The sequence below is a fragment of the Crotalus tigris genome, unplaced genomic scaffold (assembly GCF_016545835.1).
Source record: "Crotalus tigris isolate CLP2741 ecotype Arizona unplaced genomic scaffold, ASM1654583v1 scf7180000018040.1558517, whole genome shotgun sequence".
Taxonomy (NCBI): domain Eukaryota; kingdom Metazoa; phylum Chordata; class Lepidosauria; order Squamata; family Viperidae; genus Crotalus; species Crotalus tigris.
The window spans coordinates 585,171-602,315 of NW_024096790.1; the positions used below are offsets into that span (position 1 = coordinate 585,171).

General features: G+C 37.7%; 1 protein-coding gene across 4 annotated transcripts in view; it reads right to left on the reverse strand.

Annotated features, from left to right (window-relative positions):
• Positions 1–17,145, reverse strand: part of CCDC88C (coiled-coil domain containing 88C) — a 99,322-nt gene that overhangs the window by 28,634 nt on the left and 53,543 nt on the right. For all 4 annotated transcript variants that reach the window (XM_039346948.1, XM_039346950.1, XM_039346952.1 and 1 more), the window contains 6 exons: positions 10,841–11,025; positions 9,571–9,652; positions 7,391–7,549; positions 5,429–5,575; positions 3,937–4,081; positions 757–938 (listed from right to left, as the gene is read on the reverse strand). In XM_039346948.1, the coding sequence (XP_039202882.1) occupies positions 757–938; positions 3,937–4,081; positions 5,429–5,575; positions 7,391–7,549; positions 9,571–9,652; positions 10,841–11,025 (900 nt within the window). The remainder of the gene's footprint in view (positions 1–756; positions 939–3,936; positions 4,082–5,428; positions 5,576–7,390; positions 7,550–9,570; positions 9,653–10,840; positions 11,026–17,145) is intronic.

Here is a 17,145-nt window from a genome sequence, read left to right on the forward strand (position 1 = left end):
AACACTAGTAAAACATGCACTCCTCAACACATAATAGCACTATTTTCTTTACATCAGAGCTACCCAAGACTGGGGGCACTCCAAGGACAGCTCAATTACAGTCATCCAAAGGTTGCCAATCCTAACACTAACAGTAAAGCCACTCTACTCTGTTCTTTAAAAAAAGAAAGAAAATTGTCCTGCATAAACCATACATAAATTTAGAATTTGCAAAGTGGTTACACTCTCAGTGCAAAGCAGATGCAGAACTAATATGAGTGTAGGAAATGTTAAGATCTGTTCCTACCTTCTAAGGATGCTGTCAATCAGTCAACAGGAACTAGGAGGTCCAAATAATCTAAATAGTTTCTCTAATACAGTGTTTCTCAATCTTGGCCACTTGAAGATGTGTGAATGCCACTCCCAGTTTTCCCCAGACAAACTGGGTATTTCCCACTGGCTGGGGAATTCTGAGAGTTGAAGTCAATACATCTTCAGGCCAAGGTTGACAAAAAACTGCTGTAAAAAGTATAAGTGACAAAATGAAGGACCTCTGGCCTGTCTAGTCCAGCAATCTTTTCTCACAATTAAGAGCACAATTTATCTCCTAGCAGACTGCTTTCAGAGGCACTTGCACTGCCTTCAAGGTCAAAAGCTATAGATTGTCCAATCCTTTTTTGGAAGCCAACTAAACTGGTAGCCAACACTATGTCTTGTGGTAGATAACTTCCAAATACACTTAATTGGGTGACTGTAAATATAAATTATGTTATTTACCTTTTGGCCAAGCTGTTGATTCTCATTTTGTAGTTCTACAAATTTGAGAGTATTCTCTTCAGTGACTATAGATGCATCTCTGAGCTCCTGGATGATATTTTGCAGGCTCTGGTTATCCTTCTCAAGTTTCAAGATGCGACTTGATGCACATTCATTCAACTCAAAGACAAAAGATTTCCTTGCTGTTGAAATACAATATCCAGAATGCCCAACTATAAACACATTTGCAAACATGGATCCATTTCCAGACTGATAAAGTTATTTCTTAATCTGGTGATCAGAACTGACTAATTTATTGACTTCCAGTTTGGCGTCGCAGTGAGACGGATGCAGGGAGGCAGGGCTCTGCCTTCCATGCCTGATTTCTCCCTGCTGAGGGCCCTAAAAGGGGCTAAAGTCGCCCTGAAGAGGCGATGAAGAAGGAGGGTGCCTTGTCGATCACAGAGAGATGGTGGTCTTTCCATTCGATCTGAGGAAAGCCCTCCAAACCACCAGGGGAAAGACTAGCTACATTCCTGTGGCCAGCCATTAGCCACTGACAACCAAAGAAGAAAAGCACCAATTAGCAGATTGTAAACAGCATGTTTGGAACTGGATGAGAATATTGATCCTTTCTTTACTATTTTACAACTGAATTTCCTGGGAAAGGCTCTCAAGAACCCCCGAACATGAGAAGGAAGGGGACTGTAGCCCCACCCTTCCAGAGGAACAGAAGCGGCGTTTGAATTTCTTTTAGGGGGGACAGAAATACATAATATTGAAGTGGAAATAACATAAAGCTACAGTTTGGATAAATTTGAGAACTGAGATAATTGTTAAGATTTTCTCTTTAGGAAAAAAATCTTGAGGTGAAATATAAGAAATCAACCCTTTGTCTTAAGAGTGGAAAATGGATTTCGAATGACATCTAGTGGTGGATTTGAGTATAGTACTACAACTAGCTTCCTGTCTGCTTGGTGACTCCTAGCTTAATGAAGAACAGCTAGTAATAAAGAAAAATATTTTGGCATACTTATCACCCAGACCTTCTTGGATTATAAACAACTATTGAGCTTGGACCTCTAAACTCAAGAACTACTGGGAGAGAAAGAAAAATTCACTTTTGACTACGTCTGGCTGGGAGAGACCTTTGAACTGTTTTCAGGGTGGTTGAACATTTTGAACACTTTGAACATTGTGGATTACAACCTTGCCTGACCGACAATTCTTGGACACCTGAGATAAAGGATCACTACAAAATATTACTTTTAGGAACGGGCCCACATTCTGGAACCTATTGCATTATAAAGGCTACACATAAAGACCAGAAAACTAGATGAAAATTTGTTCTACTTTTGTTAAGATTGGTGATACTAGACAAGATTTGTATTTGGAGAACATAAAAGTTTTGAAAGATTATCTGGAGGAGGGAAACAAAATGGATGTTTTGCACCCTGCTAAAAGTGGTAAGAAAATATACCTTGTACCTCCATTTGAAGCCCCCACCCAGGCTAATCAAGGATCTCCAGGAATGATGACTCAAGAAAAAATAAACACTTTTCAGAAGGAAATATATTCTATGCTACAACTAATTCATCAAACAATTGTTGCACACAAAGAGGACACAGAAAGAAACCATAATGAGACTAAAAACAATTTAGATAATATAAATGAGCAATTCTCCAAATAAAATCTACAACTAGAAAATTCCCAGACAACGACTACAAAGTATGGACAAATAAATCAGAAATCAAAAGATGAAGCAAAGGAAATTGACCCAGAAATGGAAGAGATAAAAGAAGGGAAATACAAAATACCATATACAAATAAAATATTGTAAGATTTAGTCATAACAATGAAAATGGAAAAGGTACTTTACCCCTTAGATATGCAAAATATACCTGATTTTAAAAAATGGAATATAGAGCTGTCAGGGGAAATGTCACAACTTGGGAGACAAAAAATGAAAAGAGAAATTGAGGAAAAAGGAAAGTGGGAATTGCTTAAGGAATATAAATGGGCAGAATCCCCCCCCCCAAAAAAAATACCCTACCTACATTGTCTTCCTCATTCCAAGCAAGTTTTACAAAAATAGAAAGAAAATTCTTGGACAATTTAATTGCCTGGAAAGCTACTTGGCAAAGAAAGAAAGAGAGAGTTAGACTTAAAAAATAGAAGATTTGACCTATTAGAGGGGGCATTATATGATTAAATATCTGTTTGAATATGATTAAAAGGATGGATGACCCTTAGCTATAATTAGACTTTTATAATGAAAGGTATTTTAGAATTAAAATAGCATTTTTTTCTTTTTTTTATATAGGAAATATGAAAACAAGAGGGTGGCTGGTATGAATAAAATTCTTAGCTATATAAATGTAATTAATATTGAGAAAATCATAACTGATAAAGATATTTCAAATATTGATGGGAAATCAAACTTTAACAACAGCATGAAAAACAGGATATTGATTTATGATTTGATATTATTATTTGTATAATATTAATAAAATATAATGAGGATGTTTATATTTAACTTTGTATGCATCAACAATAGCAAGAATTGTAACTGTGTAATGAGGGGAAAATGGAAAAAAAATATGTGGAAGAAAGGAGGATCAGGGAAAAAACACTGGACTGTGCAGTACTGAACAAATTTACATTGAAGAAGTTAATGTTAAATATATAAACCCATATTTACATTGTTTACTAAGCACTAAAGATTGTAATTGTTAAAAATCGATAAAACATTAAAAAAGAACCAATTTATTTAAATAAAATCTTTTAATTTATATTAAATAATTTTAATTCATTTAAATAACATCCATTTAAAAACAAGGGGTCATGGTACATCCTGGCTAGTCTTATTTTATTAAAATGTGATTCTATACAACTAATAAAAAAATTATTTTTAAACCGATTAACATGGACTTTAAGGGAAGCCCAGCTTAACAGAGAGTATCTTATTCTGCATAATGAATTATTCTGTGTAATGAAGTAAAATGAGTCATTTTTAAAAATGAGAAAGGAAAGGAAGAATATCTCATAAGACTGGAATAAATAATTACTTTTGATTACTTTGCAATATATGAACCCAAGTTCACTGTAGGAATTCTTCCTTTTTCCCACTAATTCTGAATTAATATACAAAAGTCAAATACATATGGCATGAGGACTAGCAAACTGATCTTTAGTACTTACTATCTGAGAGATCTGTATTCTTTGACAGCTGTTCCAGTTCCTTGCCAAGATGTACTGACTCATTCATACTTTGTTTCTGTGCAATTTCTAGCACCATATTTTCTTCCAAGAGCTCTTCAATTCTCTTTTTGTCAGTATCCCTGTCCTGATGGAGAACAAGGCACATAGTTTTATAATATAGCTTGGATGATGGATATTTGTGTCTACAAAAAAAGCTATGCTGTGAAGGCAACATTTATAATTTCTTCAGTCTAAATAGGGGAGTGAAGTTTATCCTGATCAAAATATCAATGTTCATCTCCCACCAGTTTGGTGGAAGATCACCTAGTACTCAGTCTGAAAACATCTGAAATTATGGCTCTAAAATCATCTCTTGTCTGGCTTTTTCTAATGGAAGATTAATTTTCTATGTAAATATCAGCAGAACTAATCTAATATACGTAAGAATAAAAAGGAAAGATAATGGTAAAACTCGAATGTACATTAAAGGATACCAATGCCTACATTAGTGATGAGTGACAATAAGCAGATCAGGCAATTAGTTCTGTTTTAAAAACAATGCTTCTCTTAACTTCAGAATAGAAGAAACCCACAATAAATTGTAAATAAAAATTTGTTTAGCCAACATCCCAATTCCCATTTTGGTCAATTAGAGAGCTCACAAAGAAGGTACAAAGCAAAAGTTGATTTAACTTTTAATAATTTGCCTCCTACATTCCTATCATATTGCTTCAGAACACTCAGTCTCCATAGCTTCTTACAAACCCATTCTGCCTTTCCACACCCCCTAAGCTTAATATATTTTGGAAAATATTTTGTGTCACACAAGCATTCTGAGAGTAAGGCTTTGATTATGGGCTGGAACTGGATTGCATGAGAAATTTTATGCATTTAGAAAGATTTCTCCAGCCACAAAGACTGCAATCTGGTGAGACCTTAAATCCTAAATGTGGCAGTTAAACATTTAGTTTTTTCTATGAAATATATACTATCATTAAAATATACAAACTTAACATATACCGTATTTTTCTGTGTGTAAGATGCTATTTTTTCCTGCAAACACCCTCTTCAAAAATCAGATGTGTCTTATACACAGAAAAATAATGGTAACCTCCGCAGCCGAGGGCATGCCTGTGTGGGTTGCCATGCCGCCTGGTGCAGGTGTCAAGCACCTGTGGGCTTGCCACTAACGGGAGAGGGGAGGGGGCAAGATCTTCTGCTGGCCGAACGTGCGGATTTGCTGGCTCAGCTATTCAATGCTCCGCTGAACAGCTGATCGGCTGTTCATGGGTGCATTTTATAGACGGAAAAATACAGTAACTTCATACTTTCGAGCTAGTGTCAGTTCTGATTCTCAGCATTTTTTAAAAATACTGCACTGTTTCAAAGACAGTTAATCTTTTTGAAAAGTATGAGACTGCTGTTCAGTTTCCTGAAAACTAACTAGCTTGAAAAAGAATTTCTGCCAATGTTCAAAAGTATCAGACTGTACCAGTTCTATGTCATGAAGTTTGGATTTCAACTGCAAATTTTCTTTTTCAATCTCATGTAATTTATCACCACGAGCTCTTGCTAACATCAATTGCTCTTCCAACATTGTCTTTGTTTCAATTAATACAATGTTGTCTTCTCTAAGCTCCTGCAATTAAAAAAAAAGAATCACAAAACTGAATGATTTAACCAGGGTTTCAAACATCATACAATTTTAATAGTATCCATTTAATATCAGTATCAATGGCATACCATGAAATATTTTACTGTAAGCAATGGATGACTTAGAAAAGTAATGTATCTATAAAATTCTTCAAATATTGAGCTCAAAACATAGAATTTAGCTAGATCAGCAAAAGTATTATTTGAAAGCTAGAATGTAAAAGTAATTTTCATGTACGTTTTTCTACAAGAATGGAACCCTCCCCTATATTCCTATGAAAATAATTAAGATAAAATGATGAAATACAATTGTGCCTGATGAAACACTAGCAACTGCTTCTAGGTGAAATGGGCAGCAAACAAGTGAAATAAGTAAACAAACAAACAAATCTCAAAAATTATGTCAGGATTCTGTTGCCAATTAACAGTTGCAATTAGCAGTTGTAGATAAGATGACAGGATGCAATGCTGGACCACTTATTACTTCTTCCCAGCAAGTCCTTTTCTATGTAGATGAAAAGTTTTAATCTCTCAATCAATTTGAGAGCAAAGAAACAGTCAGCACTTTACTAAGCAGCATGAGTTGATAAATTCTAAGAGTATCAGGGAGGAAAGAGGTACTATAGCCAGATTCTGTTTCTGCAGCTCCTCTTCTTAAATGCCTGAGTAAACTGCACAATAAACTGGGATTATACAGCAGGCAGTTTAGCCATTCCATGGAAAAGAACATTAAATGAAAGCAAAATTCTATTCCTACCTTCAACTATGAACAAAGCTTTATTAAATTGTACCACTTTTGAAACAATCGGTTCCCCTTAAGAGATTAATTTTATACTAGTATTCAGCATCATTAGTTTTTGATGACAGCTTGACTGATATTATTTTTTTCAGAAAAAAAGTAGCAGTGTTTACTCAAAACACAAAGCCATAACTGTTTATCAGTCTAATTTATTAGTAAAGGGCAATATTTTGGAGAACTCTCCCTGATCACTTAGGGTGTTCCTCCCTTGCTGGGCATGCGTAAACTTAAAAACAGAAATATGGAGCATTACACTCAGATCTGAACTTCTGGTCTGACACTTCTTCAAAAATGAAAATCTGAGGGCAGATTTTGGAGTTAGCGTATGGAGGCTGATTTCCTAGAAAAATGAGACATCAGAATCTGATATGAGTATTTCCAGGAGCAACTGGGCACTATACAGCCTAGTGAGAGTGGTCAGGCAGGGTGCATGAGCAATGTATGCTGTCGATTACTAAAATCCTTAACCATCTGGAATTAAGGCAAGCACAGATTCCAAATCTAACAGTAATCTGTTACCTATGGCCAGGTCTTTTGCTAGAGAGGAAGAGTGTCATGACACTGCAGTTTTAAGTAACCTGGGCTGGAGTGTTAATTGTATTCATACTCTTCTACCAGTGCCTTCCACTATAGAAAGGAGAAAGCTAGGGTGGACTTATATTTGTAGGCTGGCAGAGGGGGCTGGAATGATATGTTCCCTTTCAGATTTTCCAAAAACTTTATCCAGTATAGGATACAATTAAGAATATAGGATGACCAGTTCACAAGTGATATCAGAAAGAGTTTTCAGTCAGAAAAGGGATAGTTCAACACCCTTTTATATGGAACAATGGCTATCAAACTGTCCAAAGGCTGCTGGTTCATATAAGAATTGTGTTGTTACCATTGTATGATGCCATTAAGTAGTAAGTGGTCATCTAATCAATTACAGAATATATTATACATCAGATTAAATTAGCAATAAATGCCAAAATTCCTGCTCTTACTATGCCCCCAACTTGCCTCCATCCGTGCTTTGTAGAAATCCACATCGTGAAGCTTTTCTTTACACCGGACCAGCTCCATCTCCAGTCTCTCCACTCTGTTTGCTTTCTCCTTTAAGGAATCTAACTCATCCCTGTAGGCCCGAGCAGAGCGGGCATCTGCCATGAGGTTAATATTCTGAATAAAGTAAAATCAGTACAGCAAACTTTTGAAATGGCTTATCAACAATAAAGGAACACAATAAGGAGAGCAGGCCTAAGAAATAACACTATGCCATCCATTTGGTAAACTTGCAAGATTCATTTTTCTCACCATGCACAAGTATATGTAATCCAAACTAGGCTGTATTGTTTCTCTGTGTCATATAATATATGTGGGTATAGGCATAATCTGGTGTGTATGTATGTGTGTGTGTGTGTATGTATGTATGTATGTATTTATGTCATATTTATGTAATGTATATTGCAGGTGGTGACCCTAGCTGTATGCAACGAAATTTCATTTTAATGTATGCCAATTTGTGTACATTCAAACTAACAATGAAGTTATTATTCTATTCTATTTTTCAGTATGCACAAGTTGTTGTGTTGCATGACTGTTCATTCCCACAAAACAACGATATGTGTATTCCAGAAATTATGAAACCTGTGGGTTATTACTATGCCCAGGAACTCTTAGCAACTAACATAGCAATGAATGACCTGAAATTGCCAATTGATCTACAAATTCAGACTTCTCCATTCACTCTTAAGTTTGAATTCCTTAAAGACACCAAGGAAGGTTTCTTCTCCTAATAAACATAACCAGCCCCAAAATTGAGAAGTACTATCAGTCGCTTCAATTTTGTTATGGTTTCAGTGCTAACTTACTAGAGAACTTTATTTTACAAAAAGTTTTTTTTGAGAAGGTAAAGCTTATTGACCCCTCCTTTCTGCATCCACTATGGTGATGCAGTTGCATTGCTAGTTATGTCTCCTATGGCTTTTAGAGGCCAAAAATGTATTTTTTGAAAGATTAAAATGTGGCCTCTAGGTATTAAGAAAGGCAGGGCTAGATGAATCAAAAGTTGGAATTAAGATTGCCGGGAGAAATATCAACAATCTAAGATATGCAGATGATACCACTCTAATGGCAGAAAGTGAAGAGGAACTAAAGAGCCTCTTGATGTGGGTGAAGAAGGAGAGTGCAAAAGTTGGCTTGAAACTCAACATTAAGAAAACCAAAATCATGGCATCTGGCCCTCTCAATTCCTGGCAAATAGATGGGGAAGAAATGGAGGTAATGACAGATTTTATTTTTCTGGGCTCCAAGATCACCTCAGATGGGGACTGCAGCCAAGAAATTAAAAGATGCTTGCTCTTGGGGAGGAAAGCTATGGCAAATCTAGACAGCATACTAAAAAGCAGAGACATTACCCTGCCAACAAAAGTGCGTATAGTCCAGGCCATGGTTTTCCCAGTTGCAATGCATGGCTGTGAAAATTGGACCATAAGAAAGGCTGAGCGCCAAAGAATTGAGGCTTTTGAACTATGGTGCTGGAGAAGACTCCTGCGAGTCCCTTGGACTGCAAGGTGTTCAAACCGGTCAGTCCTAGAAGAGATCAACCCCGACTGCTCTTTAGAAGGCCAGATCCTGAAGTTGAAACTCAAATACCTTGGCCACCTAATGAGAAGGAAGGACTCACTGGAGAAGGGCCTAATGCTGGGAAAGATTGAGGGCAACAGAAGAAGGGGACGACAGAGAATGAGATGGCTGGATGGAGTCACTGAAGCAGCAGGTGTGAACTTAAATGGACTCCAGAAGATGATAGAGGACAGGAAGACCTGGAGGAACATTGTCCAAGGGGTCGCGATGGGTCGGACAACTTCGCAATTAACAACAAGGTATTAAAAAGTTTTCCTCTTATCTAGTCCATAGGATCATCAAACAGATGCCACTAGGAAACCTACATGCAGAGCTTGATGGCAATAACCCTCAAATAATGCTATTCTGATACTAGTAGCATGTTATCCTAGCTATGAATTTGCAGATTCCAGACATAATTAAGAAACTTGCATGGATTAGTCTAGTTGGTTCTAAGTTTCTTCTTATTGGTGTGTATGTGAATGTGTGTGTATCTATAAATACATAGCCTAAAACAGAATATTATCACTTTAATGTATCATCAATGTATGTTATAATTTAGCAGATATCATTACCTCCTGCTTTATTTTCTGTAGTTCCAGGACTAGCTGATCTACTTCATGTCTGGTGTCAACAAGCTGCTCTGATTTTTCTTCCCTGAGGATTTCATACAAGTTAATTAGTACCTCTTTTGCCAAATTTGGAAATCACTGAAGTTCAGCAAGAGGAACATAACATGGTTCGAGTTTTCTTGTTATTAAATCCTCAAAATCAGCAATGACCATACTTTATTAGAAAGTGGAGAAATGCACCTAAAGGCATCATAGCACAGGGAAATGATAATGAGCAGTGGGTTTCAGCAAGTTCTTCTGAAATAAAATACAGATTTCTACAGGCCTCCTACCATGAGGCACACAAATTCAAAAAATGATTTGTGTGTCTTATAGCACAGGTCTCCAACCTTTCTTGGTTGGTGGACCGGAGGGAAAGGGAGGGGGAAGCATTTTATGTGCATGTGTGTGCGCATACACAGAGCTGCGAGTACGTGCAGTGCAAATGAGATGGTGCTAGCGCCCACTCACTAGCACCTCCCCATTTTCACTACATAGCATCCCGTTTTTGCCACATGGTGCCATTTTTGCTGCATGTCATTTGCATAGCGGCAGCGGCACTAGTGCAAGTGGGGATGAGCGCGCACACACATGTGTGTGCACTGGCCAGCCTGTTCCATGGCCCCTGGCCAGCAGGCCACAGCCCACAGGTTGTCTTATAGATAGTCCTTGGTTTACAATGGCAAATGGACCAGATTTTTCTTGCTAAACAATTCAGTCATAAATTACTTCATAACAGCAATTCCAGCAATGCCATTGTTAAGCAAATAATCACAGGTCACTAAGTGATCTCATATGGCTGCCATTTGTAACTTCCTGCAAGCTTTTCCATTGACTTTGCTATTCTGAGAAAGAAAAGAAAACTGCAGATGGTGATCATGTGGCCATGAGGACACTACAATGGCAAGAATTCTGAGGGCTGCTCTTAAGTAGCACTCATTCAGCACTGTCACAAATCTGAATGGTTGCTCTACACTTAATAGTCATTAAGTGAGGATCTCCTGTATTTATGTATACTCATAACATTTCCCAGTGTGTACTTTCTGCTGTTTCTTTACACAAGCTGTTGTGAATGGCTAGTGTATGGAAGTTTGCCGATATACACAAGTAGGAGGGATAGAGAAATGAACCAACCCCACAATGTTTTGTTTTTTATGGTGTCCTATCCTGAAACACTTCTAAATGAAAAACTACCAGTACAGATCGAAGTGCTGACTTCTGCCTTAGTACTTACAGTTCCTGCCTGACCCTTCTTAGTTTGGCTTTTGCATCTGCAAGCTCCACAGACAAATGCTGCTTGTCCTCATTGGAGAGACGGCTGGCAAGATTTGGGGAAGAAGCTGGACTTGATGTTTTTAGAGGACTCATCGGCTGTTGGGACTGCAGGTAATCTCTGTCTTGAGTGAGATCTATAATTAACTGGAAGAAAAACAATGAAAACTAAAAGTTATGAGGGAAAAGTGCATCATATATGTAACTTCGCTCATACAAGCAAATTATTTATGAAAAGAAAATGGCAAACATATGAACATAAAAAATTGTTGTGGCACAAATAAAAGAGGTTACAACACATTTAGTCGAACTCTTAACAAAACAGGCCCAAGATGCTGGATTTATTTAGCATGTGTTCCTTCACGGGTTATAACAAAGAGTCATACCTTCATCTTGAAGAATTTGTAATCCAAATCTGACATGAATACTTATGGGAGGAAAAGGCAGTAAGATTACAGGAAAATAAAGTGCTTTCAGTTTAGTTACTTATTCTTAGGTTTTACTTCTTAAAATATAAAGGAGAAATACAAGACTCATGCTGGTACTTTTCCTTAGAGGTTTTACTCTCTTAAAAGAAAACTATTGACTTGCCTGAACATTTCAGGATAGGGGGCCAGGACCAGCTGTTTTCCCCCAGTATCCTGAACCTGTGCATATTGTACTTGAATAACTCTATGGGCAACAATGTATACAAGCATATAATTATCCATAAAAGACTGTGCATGCTTATTTCTAGATTGAAGCATTTTACATGCAGAAAACAAATTAGAAATGTTGAAACAGACACTGGGGATGGCTGCTACCCAATTTGAGAATTATGATGTCACCATTTCCCTCTGGTTTCTTCAATTATTTACAGATTAAAAAGTCCTAATCTCAGTTTGAAATCTTAGGAACTGCCTATGTCTATTATTTTCCTTTCCACTATTCTAACATGCATTACTGAAAGGTATAATACTTCCTTATAAGGGCATATGTGTTAATGAAAACTGAAGTATATTTGAGACATGTTTTTAACAAAAACAGTATGGAAATAATCTTAGGATATACTGACAATAGCATGGGGCAATGGCTTCAAAAACATTTTAAAAGTTATTTTTTGATATACCAACGTAAGCTCATCATTTCCTTATTAAGCATCTCTATGAGCCTCTAGTCAACCTTTTGCAAGAAATAGTATAGCAGGGAGCAAAAGTAAAAAAAAAAAACTGCCTGCATTTTGTATCTTAATTTGCATAGTTTATTCCCAAGCACTTTTCTGTCCATGAAATTCAGATTGTACCAAGTGACTCCAACTGGGAGAAAACTGCAAGGGGAAGAAGACAGACTGATGGGAAATAAGAAAGAACAAACAATTGTTGTGAGTTCCTCATCAACACAATATTTTGCCATTATGCTTAGTCTTCCCACTCATCTCCATTTCTTGGATCATCACAACTGGCCCATATGTGGAAGACAGGCCTCCTACAGTCACATTTAGTTTCATCTTGCAGAATCAGGAAGGTTTTTAAAGAGCTGATAGCAAAGGCAAAGGTTCTTGTGTCTCAATGCACAGATAAAAAACGATGAGTGAAAATAAATTAGGGAAGCCTTTTATTATACAGAATAAGTGATAAATCTAAGGAACAAACAGAATGGCTCAAATACAGGAGAGTGAACAACGCAAAATCCTCCTCAATCAGGAGTCAAAGTTAACTTAAAGGAATCTTTAATTTTACCAGATTTTAACTTCTGAATGTTAATATTTTAAGCAGACCAAAAAAATACTGCTACCAATAATAATAATAATAATAATAATAATAATAATAATAATAATAATAATAATCCCCCAGTGAGGCACTACCTTGACGTGGTTGTGGGGCTTGTGTACTCTGAGGAAGATGAGAGCTATGCCAGAGGTTCAACCATACTGGACAGGTCTCATCAGAGGAGTCAGACAAAGAGTGTCTCTCCCATAAAAAATATGGTGAGACGTAAATTTCAGAATGCCATACCGGCTCGGACGTCGCCCGGGTTAACAAGGTCCGCACTAGATATTGGAGTTCCTGGATATCTGGTGAAAAATGGGTTACAGGACTCAGGACTGTTGGCTGAGCAACCAGGGCCAGCAGCTGCAGAACTACTGGAAGAAAAGGTGTTTACCCGTCGCAGATACACAGTGATGGAAAACAAAGAAATAATGATCTGTTACTACAGATCAAGTCCAACAAGAAGAGGATATCTAAAACGAATGCACCAGTTCTGGAAAGAACAACATCCAGAATCAGAAATAACAGAACAGAGACTAGCAGATCAACGCCGATTTATAACACGAAATAAAGTATTCACAGAAACAGAATTGGACGAACTGCAAAGGTTTACCCAGGGCAAAGAAATCAAAGCCTTACCAGAAGTAATCCAGAATGTAGAGGCAAACCAGGGGGAGTTGGCAGTGAAGGAATCCAGCAGAGCTATACAACTGTTCTCATTTGGAAACCAGGCACCTCTTCCTCAGAAAGAACAAAACCCTCTAACTAAAGAAATAAAAGAACTGAAACAAAGAATAACTGAGCATCTAGAACAGCACAAAAACAACAGAATAAGGCTACCTGCATTGAAGCTTGTTCCAAAGAAACAGCTAGCACAAGCATTAAAAGATGCAAATACTGCAATAGCAAGTATAAGCACCAATTCACTGCAAGAAACAAAAACTAATGTACAGCAAAGTTATAACAAACAAACAGTGCACCAGAAAAATGGAAGGTTAGACTAGAAAATAAGATCAGCAAGTTAAGATCACATGCAAGCAAGCTAGAACAGATGAAAGAAAAGAAGCTGAAGAACAAGAAGACCAAAGAATACCTAATCAAGAAATACCACTTAGAAACAAGGAAGATCAAGGAAGCACTGGAAATAATAAAGCAACAAATAACAGCTATAGCCAGGAAAATCAGTAGATATGAAGCTCGAATTGCAAACTATAGGCAGAACCTCCAATTTCAATCCAATCAGAAACGTTTCTACCAATCCATCAATGGAGAAACTGCAAGGAATCAGTCAGTACCTGACAAGGAAGAAACAGTGCAGTTCTGGAAGCAGATATGGGATAACCCAAAGAAATACAACAAGGATGCGGCTTGGTTAAAAGAGGTGGATGCAAATAAAACAGAAGTTGAAATGAAAGAACTAGTAATAACAACAAAAATGGTAGAAAAAAGAGCAAAGAAAATCAAAAATTGGTCAGCACCAGGTGAAGATGAACTGCATGGGTTTTGGTTGAAACATCTAACTGTTATACACCCACTCATTGCCAAGCAATTCAACAATATACTACAAGGAGGAGAAATTGAAAAGTGGCTAACAACTGGGAAAACCTACCTAATAATGAAAAATCCAGCAAAAGGGGCAACACCAGATAACTACAGGCCAATTACCTGCTTACCAACAACTTTCAAATTACTAACTGGTGTAGTAGCTGATGCAGTGCAACAGCATCTAGTTGAAAACAATCTCTTTCCACCTGAGCAGAAAGGAAACCGCCCCAATAGCAGAGGAACAAAAGATCAACTCCTAATAGACAAAATGATCTTGGAAAACTGCAAGAGAAGGAAGACCAACCTGAATGTGGCATGGATTGACTACAAAAAGGCATTTGACTCTCTGCCACATGATTGGATAATAAAGTGCCTAGAAATAACAGGAGTCAGTAGAAACATCAGAAAATTTGTGCAAAGATCGATGGCACAATGGAAGACACAGTTGCAGATCAATGGTGAGAGGCTGGGAGAGGTTAATATCAAGAGAGGAATATTTCAAGGAGATTCATTATCACCATTACTATTTGTTATTGCACTGTTTCCTCTGTCAACAATACTGAATAACTCAGGACATGGCTATCAAACATCAAAAACATCTGCCAGACTATCCCACCTCCTTTATATGGATGATCTGAAGCTGTATGGAAAAACATCATCTGAAATAGAATCGCTGCTCAACACTGTCCGTATATATAGCCAAGATATTGTAATGGAGTTTGGCTTGGACAAATGTGCCACGCTTACTATCAAACAAGGAAAAATAGTGAAAACTGAAGGAATCAAGATGCCCCACGAAAATAACATTAAGAGTCTGGATGAGGAAGAGTACTACAAATACTTGGGTATCCTTCAAGCTGACAACATCAAGCACACTGAAGTCAAGAAAAAGATTAGAGGTGAATACATCAAGAGAGTGAAGAAGATCTTAAAATCCAAACTCAATGGAGGAAATACCATAAAGGCAATCAACACCTGGGCAATCCCAGTCATTAGGTACACAGCTGGAATAGTGGACTGGACTCAAGCAGAACTAAAAGCAATGGATAGGCAGACCAGAAAAATAATGACAATGAATCATGCCCTTCATCCACGCAGTGACATTGATAGACTTTATCTACCAAGGCAAATAGGTGGGCGTGGAATGCTACAAGTACATCAGATGGTTGAAGAAGAAAAAATGGCTTTGGAAGAATATCTGAAGAACAATGATGAAGATGCACTGAAATTAGTATATCAGGAAGGCTTACTAACTACTGGAGAGACCAAACTGGCCTACAAGAAAGACCAAATGAAGAACAGAATAGAGGCATGGGAAGACAAAGCACTACATGGCCAATACATTAAAAAAATAGCTGGGAAAGCAGATAATAATAAGACCTGGCAATGGCTAAGAGCAGGAAAATTGAAGAAAGAGACCGAGGGACTAATTCTGGCTGCACAAGACCAAGCCTTAAGGACAAATGCATACAAAGTCAAAATTTTGAAGACAGCAACAGATAGTAAGTGCCGCCTATGCAAAGAAGCTGAAGAAACAGTGGACCACTTGGTAAGCTGTTGCAAGAAGATTGCACAAACTGATTACAAGCAGCGGCATGACAAAGTAGCAACAATGGTGCATTGGAAGATCTGCAAAAAATATCACTTGCCTGTAAGCAAAAACTGGTGGGATCATAAAATAGAGAAAGTCATAGAAAATGATAAAATTAAACTGCTCTGGGACTTCAGAATTCAAACAGACAAGCACCTGCAACATAACACCCCAGACTTAACAATTGTCGATAAGAAAGACAAAAAAGTCTGGATAGTGGACGTGGCAGTGCCTGGAGATAGCAGAATAGAAGAGAAAGAACTGGAGAAGATAACAAAATACAAAGACCTACAAATAGAAATAGAAAGACTGTGGCAAAAGCAAGCAAGGGTAGTACCAATAGTCATAGGCTCCTTGGGTGCAATCCCAAAACAACTGGAGCACCACTTGAACACCATTGGCATTGACAAATTCGCTATTAGTCAATTGCAAAAGGCGGCCTTACTAGGAACTGCTTCCATCCTGCGACGATATCTGTAATACCATCAAACATCCACATCTGCCTATCCCAGGTCCTGGGTAAGGACTCGATAGGTAGACAAAATGCCAAATCCAGTCTGAACATCTGGCTGACTGTGCGATGATCCATAATAATAATAATCCAGTCTGAACATCTGGCTGACTGTGCGATGATCAACAACAACAACAACAACAACAACAATAATAATAACATTGGAAGGGACCTTGGAGGTCACCAAGTCCAACCTCAGGCAGGTAATTCTATACCGTTTCGGACAAATGCCTATCCAGTTTCTTCTTCAAAACTTCCAGTGTTGGAGCATTCACCACTTCTGGAGGCAGGTTGTTCCACTGATTAATTGTTCTAACTGTCAGGAAGTTTCTCCTTAGTTCTAGGTTGCTTCTCTCCTTGATTAGTTTCCATCCATTGCTCCTTGTCCTGCCTTCAGGTGCTTTGGAGAATAGCTTGACTCCCTCTTCTTTATGGCAGCCCCTGAGATATTGGAACACTGCTATCATGTCCCCCCTCGTCCTTCTCTTCGTTAAACTAGACATACCCAATTCCAGCAACCGTTCCTTTTATGTTTTAGCGTCCACTCCCCTGATCATCTTTGTACTCTTTCTAGAGTCTCAATATCTTTTTTACATTGTGGTGACCAAACCTGGATGCAGTATTCCAAGTGTGGCCTTACCAAGGCATTGTAAAGTGGTATTAATACTTCACGTGATCTTGATTCTATCCCTCTGTTAATGCAGCCTAGCATTGTGTTGGCTGTTTTGGCAGCTGCAGCACACTGCTGGCTCATATTTAAATGATTGTCCACTAGGACTCTGAGATCCCTCTCACAGTTACTACTATTGAGCAAGGTACCCACTATACTATATTTGTACATTTGGCTTTTCTTGCTTAAATGTAGAACCTTA